At 35.4% G+C, this 18,348-nt stretch overlaps 1 protein-coding gene across 5 annotated transcripts in view; it reads right to left on the bottom strand.

Annotated features, from left to right (window-relative positions):
* Positions 1–18,348, bottom strand: part of LOC145685959 (ral GTPase-activating protein subunit beta) — a 123,340-nt gene that overhangs the window by 22,079 nt on the left and 82,913 nt on the right. For 4 of the 5 annotated variants that reach the window (XM_081758747.1, XM_081758748.1, XM_081758745.1 and 1 more), the window contains 7 exons: positions 16,395–16,409; positions 10,170–10,396; positions 9,034–9,141; positions 4,011–4,206; positions 3,634–3,847; positions 2,728–2,977; positions 1,398–1,568 (listed from right to left, as the gene is read on the bottom strand). In XM_081758747.1, coding sequence (XP_081614873.1) covers positions 1,398–1,568; positions 2,728–2,977; positions 3,634–3,847; positions 4,011–4,206; positions 9,034–9,141; positions 10,170–10,396; positions 16,395–16,409 — 1,181 coding nt within the window. The remainder of the gene's footprint in view (positions 1–1,397; positions 1,569–2,727; positions 2,978–3,633; positions 3,848–4,010; positions 4,207–9,033; positions 9,142–10,169; positions 10,397–16,394; positions 16,410–18,348) is intronic. The other variant, XM_081758746.1, reaches the window with a different exon arrangement.

Raw genomic sequence — 18,348 nt, 5'->3', positions numbered from 1 at the left:
ATTATAATTGGTATGCAAGTAAATAGATAATTGTTTCCTTAATATTTTTCCTTACCCCTTTGCTATTTGGTTACAATTCGCGATAAAATTTTAATGTCTTACAAAACAGTTACTGTTCTGTATTTTACGTCCACTAAACGAAAAATAAAATGAAATCTTTGAGTTTTACGTCCCACGGTTATGCCGGTTAGGCTAAAGGAGACGGTGATGATGAGAGATAAATGAAATGGTGGAATGAAGAAAGTGGGAGGAAACGGGAGAACCCCGAGAAAACCCACGAGCACGGTGTTTGTCCACTACAAAGTTCACTTGTCGGGGGCTGGGATCGAACCCGGGACCCCAAGCACCAGAGGTGAACGTCCACTAAACGATGAAAAGTGAATTTCGATTATGAAATGTAAAGAGTAAAATGATAATAAACATAACACTTGTGTCTGAAGTAAAATTGAACCTCTGAACGATACGTCTTGGATCGCTTTCTCCACTCGACTAAACCATTAAACTAAATTAGAGAAATTTTTCCAGATTATATAAAAAAAAAAAAAAAAAAAATCTTTTGCAACTACATTAAATATAAATTAACGAGCATAAATATCTGTATCCAAAAGTTCTCATACAAATACGCTTACTTTTACATTAATTACATGTTTGTCTAAATAAATGTTAATTGAAAACGAAATGAAATGTTTTAGTCCCATGGTTATCCCGGAAAGGCTATAAGAGACGATGATGAGAAATAAATGAAATAGTGTAATAAAGAAAGTGGGAGAAAACGGAAGAATTTCCAGAAAACTCATGCACACGATTGTTTATCCACTACAAAGCTCACTTGGCGCGAGCTGGGATCGAACCAAGGACCCCATGCACCAGAGGTGAACACACTACCACTGCGCCACCGCGGTCAATAAATGTTAATTTATATGCAGTGTAAGACCTTGGTTCCATTGACCGTTGTAATTTACTAACCAGTTTCACTTTGTTTCAGCAATAGAACATGACCTCAATAAATTTCAAAATATTGAGATTCTGGAAGAAGATAATGGCGCCTTTAGTGTTCACGATCCTATAATCGATTCCATGTTGAAATCCGGTTCGCATTAGTCTCCAAGGCTATCAAACTAAAAATAACAAGCATTCAAATTTTTTGAGAATTTATGCGCATCTTACACGAAAACTATGTTGAAATGTTATTTGAAATTGCATGATGATAAATTTTGTAAACCCTAACCTTTAATTTCTTAAGCAAAACAAAATCACTGTTAAATTTAATAGATTTCAAAGATAATCTACGAGCAAAACAAATTATTTTAGAATTCTCTCTGTATTAAGTAGATTTTTTATTTGCTATTAATCCATAACAAGATTTTTATAAGCCTTTTTGAACTAATCATACTTACCACATTACATAATATCTCTTCAACTGTTTTTTGTCCAGACCTTACATAAAATATATGAACAGTATCGCATGTTCTTGAACTTATATTGTCTAGATTCTCTAATTCTTGGCAAAATCCTGGATGGTTGATGTCTAAAGCAGTCAGTGGTGGAACTGGAGAATTTAAAGATTCCTAGAAAACAAGATCAAAATCAGAGAACACTGAAAGCAGATTATATAATATCCATTTTATATTTCAATTAATGAAAATATACTATGTTAATGTTAATTTATGAGCCTAGAATATGGCTGCAACAGAAGCATATTGCAAGATACGTTATGTTACTATACATGTTCTACAAAGAAATAAACTTCAGACATATTTCATACTCACCAATACTCAAGCGCTTGTTCTATATAATAATAAGAATGATGCATTAATTAATTAATTAATTTTATACACAAAACTCATCATACGTCAAGCATTACGCAGTGAATGTATATTGTTTTCGTTCATACAACATGTGAACAATTTTACATTGTATTTTTTATTATATTGAAATTGTATATCATATTTTACAGACAAAGAATGCCTCAGAGCTTTCTGAATCCGGTATTCGTTTATTTTGATTTACAATTCAACATCGTGTTCGTGATGATTCTGGGGTCAAAGCGTTGGACTCACGTTCACGTTATCCTGGATTTGATTCCCGGCCAGTGCTTTCCAACTTTCGGCATCTACCCAGCGTCGTGAGGCAAACTGGGCAGTCACGTGAATAAAAGACCTGACGACCACTAGGTATAGAAAGCTCCTGATATTATGTCACGTGTTAGCTGACCACGTGTTCATCGGTAGGCTGTACCAGCCAGTCGCTAACAGATGGCGTTGGAGCGGCTCAGGCCCACACGCCATGTGGTTTGGTTCATGATGATACTAACACGATCAAATTAAGTAACTACCAAGTGTGTGCGTGTGGTACGATAACACTAACTCTCAATGCAGCAATAGCATGGCAATCCGTGAACCGTATATTGTTCAACACATTCGTTCACAGTATACGAATAACGTCCTATCCTCTAGTTTGAATTTCGTAGTTTTCTCTTGAGTACTAAATTTCACCTTATATTCCGACATTAAGAATTAGTTAAATTACAAAGCAGTAAAATCTGGATACATTGTCAAGAAATAAATCGATGAGTAAATTTTCCTATTTATCAGTTACTGTTACGCTGGTTGATTTTAGATGCGTCCATGTATCACGGAAGTAGTCCAATATTGAATACTCACTCAAATATCTAGTGAAAGAACATAGAACCCTCTAATATAAATATTTTAAAAACTAGATTTGTACCTTCAGTGATTCAAAGGACAAGAATCCAAAATGAGAAAGAAACAGTCTCGCCGTCTGGAATTCTTGGCAGATTTGAGGTGGCATACATTCAGAATCCGGATCTGGGAATGGATTGGCTTCATTCTCTGACTGTTTTATCACAGTTTCTTCCATCGTCATTTGCTGTTCAATTAATACCGATAGCTTATTATGTTCAGACAGAGATTTCTCATCATCAAAAGTTGATTCGAGAGAAGGAATAGACCTGTCCCTGTAAATTGAAATACAATATTAATCAAAAATATAACCAATTGTTCATTTGAAACAGTCATCAACACGCATCAAGTCTTAAGAGGCACACTTCTAAAAGTAATATAAAAGCTAATCATTTTTCTTTTGCCCGTTTTTCGTAAGTGAAAAGAGATAATGAAATGTAACTTACCACAATAATAGATGATGTTATTCTACAACAAAAAATACGAATTCGAAGAATTTTCAGTGTTGTCATCCATAGAAATTACAGTGTGGTCAGATTAGGAATTACCCAAAAATCTAGGTTAAGGCAGCGACTAGAAAAATGAACCTCGGTAATTGATAACTTATCATGCTGTCTTGACTTCTTGTTAACTACTTTTTAAATAATATTTGTATTTATTTTGTAATAAAGAGAAAGTTATCAAAATTACACTTTGACAGCTAGACAGTTGAAACTGATACATTATTTCTTCCATAGATGGCGCTATATATCATGAACAGTTTGCTACCACTGGCACAATATTTCGATATTAGGCCGCAAAGTTTTGCAAATATCCTCGGACTCTCATCATTACTGACGTTACAGCACTACTTCAATAAAGTGAGAACAAATGAATGTAGAAATGACTGTAAAGGACAACTGTTCAGAAATTTAAGTATTAAAACACTTACGCTTTACATGTTGGAATTCTGTCCACGCTTTCAGGAAAATAGCGAGGCTTTACTTCGTGTTTCATCCCAACTTCACCCATAGGAATTGGTCGACCAGGATTTGGTGCATGGTACTTAGTACACGATTTGTGTCGAGGTAAGTGGCGTAGTTGCATTGTCCAAGCATGTCTTCCAAATGGTCCTCGAATCAACAGAGTTACTGTAGGTTGTGGATCTGTAATAGATTACAGTATTCTTAAATGTATTACTGAATATAAGTAACTAAATAAAAAAAAGGAATAAAAAATCTGTGTACATACATTTACAAAGTATTTCTAGAAGTAAGTTCATTAATGTTATTTACGAACAGAAAACACATTATAAAGAGAAAATCTTACCTTGATCATTCCCTAGTGGTTCTTCCAGTAATGCTAACATAGTTGAATTCTCAACGACAAAATAACGGAAGTGATCTACGGCTGATTCCCTCGTAATTTCTCCTCCTGGCCACGAATTACAATGCCTTAACAAAGTAACTTCATCCAACAGAGAAGATAGCGATTCTGCTCCACAAGGCGACGGAAAATAACCAACCTACAAAAACAATATTGTACTGAAGTATACCAAAATTAAAACCCAGAAATTATTGTAATTTCTGAATATTTAAATTGTATATTTTGTAAATTCATGTAAATGATTTAAGGCTTGCTTAAACACCAACTGTCTGAACTGAATGGATTAAGTCACGATTGTTTCCAAAAATCTAATTCTGATTATAGAGACAAGCTCGAACTTTATTTCATTTTGCCAGACAGACACGTGAAACTACCCGACAAGGAAATATGAAAGGCATAACTAACTAACTAACTAAACTAACTCTATGGCCTATGGAACCCGGAGGTTCAGTGCCGCGTTCACAAAAGCTCTCCACTGACTTCTATCCTTAGCTAATTGCATCCAGTTTCTACTTTGTATTCCTATCTCTGCGAGATCCATCTTAATATTGTCCTCCCATCTGCGCCTAGGTCTTCCTGATGGTCGTTTTCCTATGGGTCTACCAGTCAAGACTTTGAAAGCGTTTCTACTTTCTTCCATTCTAGCTACATGACCTGCCCACCTAAGCCTCCCAGACTTGACGACCCTAACAATGTTGGGTAAACCGTATAAACTATGTAGTTCCTCGTTATGAAGCTTCCGCCATTCCCCATTCTCGTTCCTCTTGGGTCCGAATATTCTTCTCAGGATCCTGTTCTCAAATACTTTCAGTCTATGTTCTTCCCTCAGAGTAAGCGACCATGTTTCACAACCATACAGAACAACAGGCATGATTATCGTTTTATATATTTTAAGCTTCAAATTCCTCGACAGAATTCGCGACGACAAGAGATTTTGAACCGAATAGTAACACGAATTCCCTGCTTTTAGTCGACATTTAATTTCTTCGTGAATATGATTTTCGTCTGTTAATATTGATCCTAAATATTTGGAAGTATCCACTTTATCAAAAGAATTATTTAATATCTTAACGCCTCCACAATTTGCCGTATTACGGTCCCGACGCACTTCCATGTATTTAGTTTTCTCTGCATTTACTTCTAAACCCATGTCCCTGCAAGCATTTAATAAGATCTCTGCATTTATTTCTACTGTTCTCCTATCATCCCCTATTAAATTTACATCATCAGCATATGCCATAACCTGGTGAATGCCGTTCAACTCTAGGCCCTGGTTGCTATCTTTGATTTTCCTTATGGCGTATTCCAGCACAAAGTTAAATAATAATGGCGACAACGCATCTCCTTGTTTCAGGCCATTTTCGACGTGGAAGCTCGTGGACAAAAATTTTCCTACCCGGACTTTACTTTGGGATTCACTTAAACATATCTTAATTAATCTAATTAGCTTTCTCGGTATTCCAAGTTCTGTAAGAACGTTGTATAATGTTTCTCTCCTAACCGAGTCGTAAGCCTTTCTAAAATCAATAAATAGTTGATGTACCGGGGTATTGTATTCCCACTTCTTTTCGAGTATTTGGCGAATGGTAAATATTTGGTCGATAGTTGATCGATTTCGTCTAAATCCGCACTGATAATCTCCAATAATTTCATCTGCGTATGGGGTCAATCTTGCTAACAGAATATTTGAAAGGATTTTATAGGATGTTGACAGAAGCATTCACAAAATATGAAAGGCATGCGGATCGTATTCTGATGTATCATACTAAAAGTATCTTATATTCAGTCATGCATTCACTTTACCACTACAGTTCAGGAGACTTGCAGTTAGTCTATAGTGCTTATGCAAGTCATAGTGAAACTTCGCCTTCGACGCTAAGTCTAAGTTGCCAGAGAAACACAATGTAAGTCCCTTTCCATATTACTTTTTCTGGCTGCTTTAGATTCGTTGTCTCATGTCTCAAGCTCAGCTCTTATACTTATGACCCAAAAGCAACCGGACTTTTTTTTTATTTTTATTTTTTATTTATTTATTTTATTTATTTATTATTATTATTATTTTTTTTTTACAAAATTCCTTTAGTCTCCTTAAAGTCTCTCCATAAGATTAGAAGCACTTATCCAGTTGTTTTCTGTCCCACTGTTTGAAGCCCCTCTGGAACTCTTCAACTTTGATATCGTTCAATGCTCTCCGCGAAGCTCTCTGTACAGCCTCCACATCATCTAAACGCTTTTCTTTTAGATGTTTCTTTTTTCTCATTCTCGGGAACACAAAAAGTCTCATGGGGCTAGGTTTGACGAATATGGAAGGTAGGGAAGGATATCGCACCTATGAAAGCCCATATAGCAGTTCACAGACAAAGCCGTGTGTGCGGGGACGTTGTATGGTGAACGAACCAGTCGCTTGATCAACAGAGTTCCAGGAGTTTCCTCCGCACATCTTCCCAGAAACATCTTAAAACTTTCAAACAAATATTGGTTAACAACAGTCTGACCAGGAGAGGGGGAGCAAATTTCCGGCGCATAATCCAACGAACATTAAAAAAAAAAAAAAAAAAAAAAAAAGTCAATGATCATCCTCTAACATTTGACCTCACTTGTCTTGTTTGTTTCTGGTCAAGGTGTGTTGGGGATTTTCCACTGGCTAGACCTTTGCTTGGTTTCGGGGTCATATCCGTAACACCAACTCTCATCACCTATAATGACCTTGGCCAAAAAGTTTGGATCACTTTCAATTTGATGTTTCAAATTCTGGATTTTTTTTTAAAATATAAATCCTGTGTGAGCACGCGAGGAACAAACTTAGAGGCACCACGTATCATCATTAGTGATTCAACGAGTAACAGTAGTAATACGCTCGTTGAAGTAAGTTTTTCATCAGTAACAACAAGGTGCACTTATACATTTTAAATACTTATAATGCCGAGACTACACACATTTACTCAAAACGTTTTTTCTTGAAAGAAATTGTACAAGAATACATTTCTAAGGAATTAACTTCAACTGATAAGCTTCACACCACAAAGTTAAGTTACAAAAATCATTTTAAAGTCTAAAGTAATCTTGTTGCGTAGAGATTTCTTTGAAAAGTTAATATGATTACCAAATAAGAGACTGTTACTAGAGATAGACTGAAGGTAACTAGGAAGATAATCCGTGAATAAGCAGAAAAGTAAGAGATTAGGAACACTTCCCTGAGAAACAATAGATTTATCCCCAGAAACAACTTGTCTGTCTGCAAGCTTGTAATGAGCTTGAGTAATTTGTCGTGTATATTAAATCTGTTGCTTTGCAAAAAAGGTGAGTAATTTGAGAAATTAGACGCTTTGCTTACATATACATATATTACATCTCGGTATATAATTTTACACGCATTTCACTGACGCATGAGAAAGTGAAACTGGTACGTTTACCAGTGAGAGCTACTAGGACGAAGACACGCTAAATTAATATTTGGTTTGAGGTGAATCCAGAAACTCTGTTACTGGTTAAGATTTCCGCAGATTACCATAAAGATGGTAATATATATATTAGCTTGAAGGAAGAAATATTATTCTTGATATTTTCATATTCCACTTTTTTCCTTAAGAGCCAAATTATTGCATATTTTATTATCCAGATGTGGGAAATGCAATTTTATTATATTTAGATTATCCGGTACTCTTCGGGCAGGTAGGGACATGAGAAGAGATTTAGCTTCTTTCCATGTAGTAATGAGTACAAGAGGACATTCTTAGATCACAATGATAACCATTCATATTGTAATGTTAATGTTAACTACCAGTAATGATGGAAATTATAAAAAACAAAGTCCTGACCCAATCTATATATAAACTATTTTATTACATTTCTTCAAAAATTCTCCTAACGCCTCTTTTCAATATACGAATATGAAATATGTCTCAGCAAAACATACATCAAATTTGTAGCTCCTCAAGTATCAACAATATAAATATAAAATAATCACCAAAAACTAATACAAGTCAAACTATATGAAACATAAAAATGTATCACATTATTAAACTTAGTTTGTTTCAAACATAACAACAGAAAAATGAAATGAAATATTTGAGTTTTACGTCCCAGAGTTATGCCGGTTAGGCTAAAAGAGACGGTGATGATGAGAGATGAATGAAATATTGGAATGAAGAAAGTGGGAGGAAACGGGAGAACCCCGAGAAAATCCACGCACACGGTGTTTGTCCACCACAAAGTTCACTTGGCGGGAGCAGGGTTTGAAGCCGGGACCCAAGCACTAGAGGTGAACGCTCTACCACTGAGCCATCGCGGCCCCTCAACATAACAACAGAATATCCACCAAAACTCAAACAACAACTTGTCCGATAATTTACCTCATTTCTAATCTTCCCAACAAGTAGTAACATGCATGCTAGTAGAAATGCACTACAATGTTTCTCACAAACATATAATTAATCAAATATATGGGACGCACATTCTCAAAGGAGTATTGGTAACCTTAATGAAACGCAAAGAATCAATGAAAACTGGACTTACTTCTTGAGATGATTCAAATTAATATTTTATAGAGATTGCATATTTCAACAGCTTTCCTGCTCTCTTCCTCTGTAACTTTGACACATTGTAACTACTCAGAATGTGATCACCACTCGGTATCTAATTTACCAATCACAGAATTATTTTCCGCTATTTCCAATGTCAAACAATGAGAATTAATTTCACGTAGTACTATTTCAGAACAAATGAATACTGAAACGCACTTTCTCAAATTTCGTTGCGTCTCTTTCTTGTATCTGTATTTTTATTTCTTTTGTCTTATTTTCTTATAAAGTATTTTTACATAATGGCTCAACACACGGAAAAGACACAAGAAAAGATATTGAAAATATGAATGGGAATCCTCAAAAGATACATGCGTATAATCCTAGCAGAACAGCTATATTTTTAAATCATCGTGAAAGTCTATTAATTACTTAATGAAGTTTACCTGTTCCAGAATAACGGTAAGAAGAGCCTCTGCTGCATCTCGTACTCTCATCGACGCTGGTTTCAGTTCTTTCTCTTCTTTCATCTTAATTACCTCTCCTGGTTTTCCCTGCAACGATATTAATATTTATTAGCTTTATATTAAGGAAAGGAGGAATCAACCAATTTATTTATTTTACACACCAAATCTTCTGAAAGTGCGAATTCAATAACATACACAAAGTGAAACAGTGAGTGTCTGGACCGGGACTTGAACCCGAAATTTCTGGCATACCGTGCCGATGCGTTAATCACTACGCTACCCAGTCCGCTTTCTAAAACAGCCAAACACTCTCTCACTCCTATAGTGGTTAACGCATCGACACGGTATGCCGGAGATACCGAGTTCGAGTGCAGGTTCCAGTCAATTACTTTTTCACCCTTTGTGTTATCTCTTATCACATTTGTACGTTATCTATTAACCTTCTTTATTCATATACGGTTTATCTGATTTCAAGAAAGGAAATTTTTAATACATACTGACTCAATCGCCTAATATATTAAATTATATAAAAAGGAATAGTTGAGAGAAAAAGTAGACATCTCCCTTCTGATGAGAAATGAAATGAAATGAAATCTTTTAGTTTAATGTCCCACAATGACGCCCTTTAAGCTAAAAGAGACAGTTGAAGACGTTAAGGCAAGTGGAAGACGTTAGAAGAATTGGTGGGATATGTGGGAGGAAACGGGAGTACCCTGAGAAAAACCACGGACACGATTTTGTCCACCACAAACTTACTTGGACTTATTTGGGTCCGAACCAGGGATCCAATGCACCAGAGCCTGTCTCTCCTGATGAGGATGGAGAAATGGAAAGTTAAAAGATCTCATTCACACAGACAATATGATTTTCACTATCATAATATATCCACAAGAAATGTTCTTGGGAGACGAGAGACGAATACTGATGCCACACAAATCACAACGTGTAGTAGCGTGGTAAGACGGTAAGTTTCTCTTTTCTGTCTCTATTTCTGAATCACTTTTTCTGTCTCTTAACCCTCAACACGACCAAACAAATTTAAAATCTGTGAACTTTTACATGCTAACAAGAAACTCTGTAATGAAAAAAATTTTAAAGAAAATGGGAAGAAATACCTGCGATTTCGTTCCGGAAATTCCCAATTCAACAACTTCTAATACTGTAGTAAGGCAATCTTTATCCTGCAGAAGATACGGATGCGCCACAAGCCACGTTGCAGCGCACTGGAATGCAGCCACGATGGTAGAATGTAAATCCTTCGAATGAGCTGGAGGAGGTCTTGAACACTGATATACTATGTAATCGCATAACCACTTAACAGCACGTTTGCACTCCAGTGCATCTGAGTAAAAAAATAAAAAATAACTTAGGAAATAGAGACAACAACCAAAATGTGACTTTAAATAAACACTGTAACTAATTTTAACATTTCTTTTTTTAAAAAAATCGTGCAATAGACCAGTTAATCAATCATTAACTCTTGCTTACCTTCTATCTTTCTTAAGGATATCCCATATTTAAAAATCAGAATTTTTGTTGGAAAGCGCACACTATTATCGCGGAAGAAAAATAAAAAAAACAAATACGGAAATGGGTACAAAAACTTCGTAAACTCTATTAAAGTAATTCGAAATAACGAGAGAAAATGACATCAAACTTCCATTGCCAGGAAAACAAACACTTAAAAATTGTCGGAATATATATGCAAGCACTAATAATTAGTACATAAGAACGTCCAGGATTGAAAGTCTCGCTTCGAAAATCATACTTTTATTAGATAAAGTGAAACTAAACTAAACGTGGAATGAATGAAATACACATAATCGTATTCCATCATTCGTAACTTCACTGTCGAAACTGCAAAAGGAAGAAAACTATCATTATTAATACTTGTTATATACAGGTATGTAGCCTCAGTGGCGGCTCTTGAGAAAAGTCACATCAATAATAAAAAAAAAAATACAATTTTATCTCTACAAGCAAAAGGAAGAAAACTTACCTAACATCCTACCTGTATACAGTTTTGGCAGTTTTCTTTCCTTAATTTGTAGCACTAAAATTGTAATTTATACTAATGTGACTTCTCTCATGAGCCGCCACTGGGTAGACAATATGCTACCAAGTTATTGATAACGGGTGACTACAACGAGAACTGTAGAGTACTATTTTACTCGAACCTTTTATATCACCTTCTGTTACTTTTCACTTGCTCTTTCGCTCCTGATACTATTCGGCGATACCAGCATATATCTTGTGAAAATTCTTTTCGTGAATATCTTGCAAGAAGTTGTGTTCAAGGTGAACGAGAGTGTGATTTCTTTAGTTGCAACAAACTGAAGAAAACGAATAATTACAAAACAGTTTATAACCGTTATTTATCTTTTGAATTTCCTTGAATTTGTGAAGCAGCTTTAAAACTTTCCCAGAAGCAGCGCTTATTATTCGAAAAAGAAATTGTAACAGAAAATAATACATAACGGTATTTTACGGATGACAGGGTTTTCCCCATGAACTGACACAAATGAAAAATGTAAAAAAATGAAATTAAATTTTTGAGTGTCACGTCCCACGATTATGCCGGCTAGGCTAAAAGGGAAGGTGATGATGAGAAATGAACGAAATGGTGGAATGAACAAAGTGGGAGGAAACTGGAGAACCCCGAGGAAATTCACGCGCATGGTGTTTGTCCACCACGAAGTTTACTTGGCGGGGGCTGGGATCGACCCCGGGACCCCAAGCACCAGAAGTGAACGCTCTACCACTGAGCCACCGCGGCAACACAAATGAAAAATGTGAGTATGAAGAATAAAGGAGAATTTCCTGGTAAAAGGTACCATTTATAGAAGTAAAGGTACATAAACATGTCCCACATTAAACATGATAAAAGGGCAACATAGTTAACATGGGAAAATCGTACCTAAGAATCAAATTCGGGCAAGAATAACATTAACATAAACTATTTAATGCATAACTGTTTTAGGTACTATGCACACTTACAATGAATGATAGAACCAAGCCACTTGGTATGATAGCCCTTTGTGGGCCAGCGCCGCTCTCGCCATCTGTTAGCGACCGGCAGAATTGTCTAGCCCAGAGACTAACACATGGTCAGCGCTCTGCGTCGCCCTGTCTCTAACAGATGTATCAAGAGCTTACTAGACCTAGTGGCCCTCACGTCTTTTATTCACCTGACTCCCCAGTTTGCCTCACAACGCTGGGTGGACACCAAAAATTAGGAAGCACCGACCGGAAATCGAACCCGGGACCATGCGGACGTGAGTCTAACGCTCTAACCACTAGATTAGGTGTCCCCTATGATGGGCATATAAAATATGATACCCCTATCTAAAAATAAACTTTACAAAAATATTATATACAAACATGAGTTCTGTGCATAATCGACGAGCGAAGTTAATGCATGTTGTTCCTTGTTAATGTAGAGCTACACGATGATTTTGCAGATCGGCTGACGCTTCCCAGCATGGAGTTTAAGCCTCAAACCCGAAACTTTTTCCCTAAAAACTATACTCTCAAATACCTCAATTATTACAGATTTATTCACGCGTCGTCTGCAGGCGCATTACTATGGCTATTACTGTCCAGCCACCTTGCAGCAAAGGAATGGGACATCTTGGACGTGGATTTCTCACGGTTATAGATATAACTGAGAACAATACACACACTATTGTCCATACGAGCAAAGAAAAACGAGAAAAAGTGTTTCACTGCAACAAAATTATTCTAACACAAAGAAAATTGTTCCAATGAGCTCATTTCATTAAAATAAAAAAATAATGTCCAAAATAACGTAAAATAAAACTACTATAAACAATTCTGTACGTTGTTGGCGTCTCAGATGTCACAGGATATCTGATATATTATCTTTTTGGTTTCTTCTCCAACTGTAGCAAGAGCAATTTGCATACTGTGCGGAGTGACAACTTTTTGCAATTGCTGCCGGTGATACCATCACTGTTCCAGAAAGTACAAGGTAACGAACCAGAAAACCACTGCAAAATTATATATGACAATGATATTTTTGAAGAGCTGATAGCATCATACCCAAGTAATGAATCAACGAAGAAAGCTTCAAAGAAGTAGTTCCAAAACTGATTCCATATCTTTATAAATGTTGATACAATGTATAAGTATATATTGCATACGGTAGGAGATGAAATGGAATGCGGAAGAAAAGTGTTTTAAAACATATTATTAACGTAATGTTAAAAGAAATTATATATGAGAAATGAAAACATTTTCCATACTTACAGAATGTGAGGATAAACAAAATCCTCTAAATACATGTATATTACTTAATGTTGTTTCGAAGTAAGTAATTCCAGAAAGGAAATCAGTAGAAAAGGTTACAAGGAAGTATAAGCAATATTTAAAACTTAGTGAACGGATAAAATAAGATATATGAAATATATATATATATATATATATATATATATATATATATGTGTGTGTGTGTGTGTGTGTGAATAGATAAAAGAAACACTTCACTGATTACAACATTTAGAAAATGAACTCTATTTCCTCATTTGCTGATAGTTTTGTGCCTCTTACAGTCTTTCGATATGAGGACAAGTAAAATAAACAAATTACACCGAATTATATTGCGATGCATAGCTTCATTTTTATACATGGAGAAGGTTCCACTTCCGCTGAGAGTCTCTGCACTCGAAAGGGATGATGGACAGTTTATATGACAATTAAACACACTGGATCCTAACAAGTTATGCTGACGTTTTGTCCATGGAAATCTGAACAGATCCTGGTGGTACTCCACAGGTTGACGACATTAGTGCTACAATTAGGCACTGGAGTGCTAGACAGCACAAAATAAATATTATCTTAATCTGTCTCCTTAAGAAAGTTCAGGAGAGCTCTGCCCATAGGCTCGGACAGGTAACTAGCTCTTTCGAGACATGTTTGTACAAATTAAAAATCTTCGCTTATGAAGATTAAAATGTAAGTGCGATGCACTATGTATAATGTCACTTAAAAGCGTTGCACTGAGATATCTAAGTTATAGGTGGCCATTATAGCCTACAGTATCTAAAGAAAGCCAACAATGAAACTTTCACTTCAATATATGGTGTGTGTAAGCACAGATAATGTGTATCACAGCTTTAGAGTTTTATATAAACACTCATGATGATAATGTTGTAGAATAATAAATACTTGAGTACTATAAATGAACATACACCCGAATCACGGTATAGAACTTCTGTTCTATACAAGGTCAACGGAAGTCCCCGTAGCTCGGCGTGCTAACGCTTCCGGGTTTCAATCACAACCAACCCTCTGTTTGTCTCCTTTTCCCTGCATAGTTCTGTTTCTCGCTGACAAGAAAGAGACTCGCTCTTCTCGGAAGTGTTGTTGGAATTTTTAGTAGCCGGGGGCTAAATCCTGGGTGGTCTGTGCAGACACAAGGGCCAGGACCGGCAAAACTGCACAGATATTCAAAACACACACTTGATAGGTGCTGCCCTCACTGCGACTAGCGGCAGCTCTGAAAGTTTTTGGACAAAACCGGTGTCCATGGCAGCCAAACAAGTAAACAAATACATATTTTGGTTAATACACATTATTTACAACATAGAAAAACATCATCAAACATACATAAATATATGAAAGGTAAAACAGAATATAATTACACATACATATACTGATGACACTCAATAATTATTGAATAGGGATTCATTTTTCCATGGCATACACATACTTTTCTGCTATTTCCGTCTGCTTTTTCTCCAAGAAGGAGAGAGAAGGAAAATATGTTGTTGCTAACAAATTTTGAAACAAACCAAAGATCTAAATGTCTTTGACGACTGGAATCATGTTTAAAAATCAAAATAAGAATTATAACGTACTTTCCAAAAACTTGTGAGCGTAATACGATAGTATTAGTAAAATATATATGAAAATAGTCAAAATAAAATACACAATTTCAAACAAGCAATGCATCTCGGGAAAAGTAGAAAAAGATTCGCTAGCTGACGACTAACCGTCGTGTGCTACTGACGCTCAGCTCCAGAGAGGTGAGACATTCTTTCGAAAGGTGTGAAAAGCACACGTATAGAAATTCAAAATCCAGCATATTGATGCTAAAATTATGATTTTTGAAACAAAGAGTACAGTGCGTTGTGCGCTCAATGTTTCCAGCTAGGGTTTCTTTACAGAGGAAGTTTCCTGCATGCTTCCTATACCCTATTCTTTTCCTGTTCATTGTTACCCTAGACATTTCTTCTTACTCATAGTAGCAAACATTTGTATGCAGATTTTCAAAACAGAACGCTGTCGCCAGAAAAAAAAATTTAAAAAAAATAAAAAATTCGCTGTACTAGCTCTCTCTGTGTCAAGAAATCCAAGTCTGCGTTTTACGAAGTAACTGATATTATATATTTTCTTCCTATATCTTGTATGCAGAATATTCAAATACGATGATACATATAGCTATTTACATACTATTTCCCGGTAATGAGATGCATGTGATATACCTAATCACCTTAATAAACCTACGATAAATGCACATATTAAAGAATAAAATAAATATGAAAAGAATATTAATACTACCGTATTTCGCTCTGTGTTAAATATTGAACAATATGTAAAAATAGAGCTAATTATAAAGCAATTAATTTATTCACAAAATTAACATATTGATATGCAAATGTGCACTCATCTGCATTTTGATATGCAGATGAAGCAGAGGGCACTTGGCTTCACACAGCAAACTTAGGAAGGTAACTCTGATACAATACTGGTTCATCAATATACATCCTATAACGAACCTACAGTAACATGTAGTGTATTCTACCAATTTATATATCTAAACATTTGGCGCAATTTGGAATGGCACATATTTTACAATGTGAAGCTTTTTATCTTCAACGGTTTGATCACCAACGGAGAGCTTAAAATTAATCTAAGTTTGCACACCGCATGAAAAAATGCAAAATTTATGTCTGCCAAACACTGAGTAAAGGGGGGAGGTCATTATTGTTAAACCATTACGGAACCAAATGTAACACTACAGCAGAAAGATATAAGCTTCATCTGTTAAACTTGTGATGCAACTTCTTATAGCCAATAAAATCTTAGTTTTGATTTGCGTAGCAAATAAAGCCTGATATCTTTTTCTTTACAACATTCTATATAATACACGTTTCCCAGAGTGTGTTTAGAGTTTCCTCGTACATCCTTATATATAAGAAAGACATTTCTTACTCCAATGGATACTTTAGGACTGTTAAACACTTAGTTCTTGAACTACATCAAGAGATTTATATTATTCGTTATGCAATTACATGGAAACTTCTTTTTTAACGTACCGGTTAATTTCCTTGCTGCATGCAAAAAAAGAATCAAAATATGGTCAACATGAGCTGATACAACAGAACATACCATACCACTTTTTACAAACACAATCATTAAGAAACTGGTGATTGATAAGTTATTTTTTTTTGGGGGGGGGGGGGCGTATAACATGATTTCTTTGTAATCAAGTTATGCGTGGAAAGGAAATGTATATGCTGTCAATAAAATTACGTGGTTTCACTCAGGTATTTAGATAATGACACTGATATATTAAAACTTAATTTCTAAAACATTTCTCTTTTGAGCAATAGCATATGTTTCTCCTATACTCATGCTCCCACAACACACAGTCAAACTGTATTGTAATCTGATTATTCCACTTGCTTTTCTACTCTTCAATATAACTGTTACTTAATACATTGAAAATATATAGCACGAATGTAATTAATTTGATCATCTACGATAACAATAAAATGTACACTCATGTCCAAAATGATTGTCGCATATCTATAACTGTCTTCTTGTAAGAATATAATTTGATAATGATTTTGCAGATACTTTTAATAATTGGGAAATGTATATTTGTGGTAAATTTCATAGGAAAAGAATTATAAATACGAAAATTAGAATGACTAATACAAAATGTTGCTAAATGGGCAAGAGAGTTTTATTTTCGTCTTATTGTTCTTATTTACTGTGTTTTTGACAGGAAATTTGCCACATCCAAGTCTGCCGATTATACCCATACCGTACTAACATTTTAAGAAATGCCCAGCGAATTCGCTATGACATATTCCTACAGCAACATATTTGTAGATATGCGACAATAATTTTGGACATGAATGTACAAACAAACTGAAAATTGAAAGAACGTATTTGTCGTTAATGAAATTCAATTTTCTTTTCTCCAGATAAACGACGTAATATTTGTAGTTATTTCACTGAATTTTAAGCTGCCAGTCGCATACAAGCTACGTATTTTGAAGATGTTCTTATTTGAACTGTGGTATTTTTCAACACTTGTGTGAAATGCTTCTTATAAAACATACCAAAAGCGTGAATCTGTAAGGAGCAGTAAACTACTGAATATTCCAGAACTCAGTATTCCATTGTTTTCTTGCCCTCGAAAACTTACACATCTATGAAACTCTAATTATGGCCGTAATCTTTTCCTTGTAAGAAAGCAGAAAAAGGGAAAGATTTATTGAGATTTCCATTTGAGATACAAACCTGATCAACTACAGAAACAGTCAGAATAACTACAAAAATGTAATCAAAAAGCTAATACTCACCGCAGAAAACAAACCACTCCTCTAGAAAGTACTTTCGGATAACATTATCCCCATCTTCAGCCTAGTCACAATTCAAAAAGGATTTGAAACATGGGGAGAAATGTGGATGAGTAAAATGGTTAAAACGGATTTAAAATACGAAAAACATTTTACTCATCCACATTTCTCCTAATGTTTTAAATCTTTCTCAAACTGTGACTAGGCTGAAGATGGAGATAATGTTCTCCGAAAGTATTTCCAAGAGGAGTGGTTTGTTTTCTGCGGTGAGTATTAGCCTTATGCTTACATTTTCCTAAATATTATCATTGCTCGCAAGACAGCGATAGTCAGGATAACTGTTGAAGGAGGATTAGAATATCTTTAATTTTATTCCGATCTCAAAGGGCACGAGAAATAAAATCTAGTTCAATGTTCCACTTAATGCACCGTGGACAGATGATTAGTGGAATGGTATAATTATCAAAGAACTGATAAAATGAGAATTTTGGAGCAGACAGAACTGTGAGAAAACTCATGCACCCCTTCTATCAGAGGTGTATGGTCTATCACTGAACTATCATGCCTCCAGATAAACGACGTACATTGTGTCAGCATACCATAACGCCCACGATCATGCGTGTTATATACGAGCATTTAGCTGATAAAAACGATTTACAATCTGTTTATATTCACCTGA

Source organism: Thermobia domestica, chromosome 5 (assembly GCF_964235325.1).
Source record: "Thermobia domestica chromosome 5, izTheDome1.hap1.1, whole genome shotgun sequence".
In the NCBI taxonomy this organism is placed as follows: domain Eukaryota; kingdom Metazoa; phylum Arthropoda; class Insecta; order Zygentoma; family Lepismatidae; genus Thermobia; species Thermobia domestica.
Note: the sequence above shows the minus strand (reverse complement) of the source record. Positions and strands in the feature narration are given on the sequence as shown.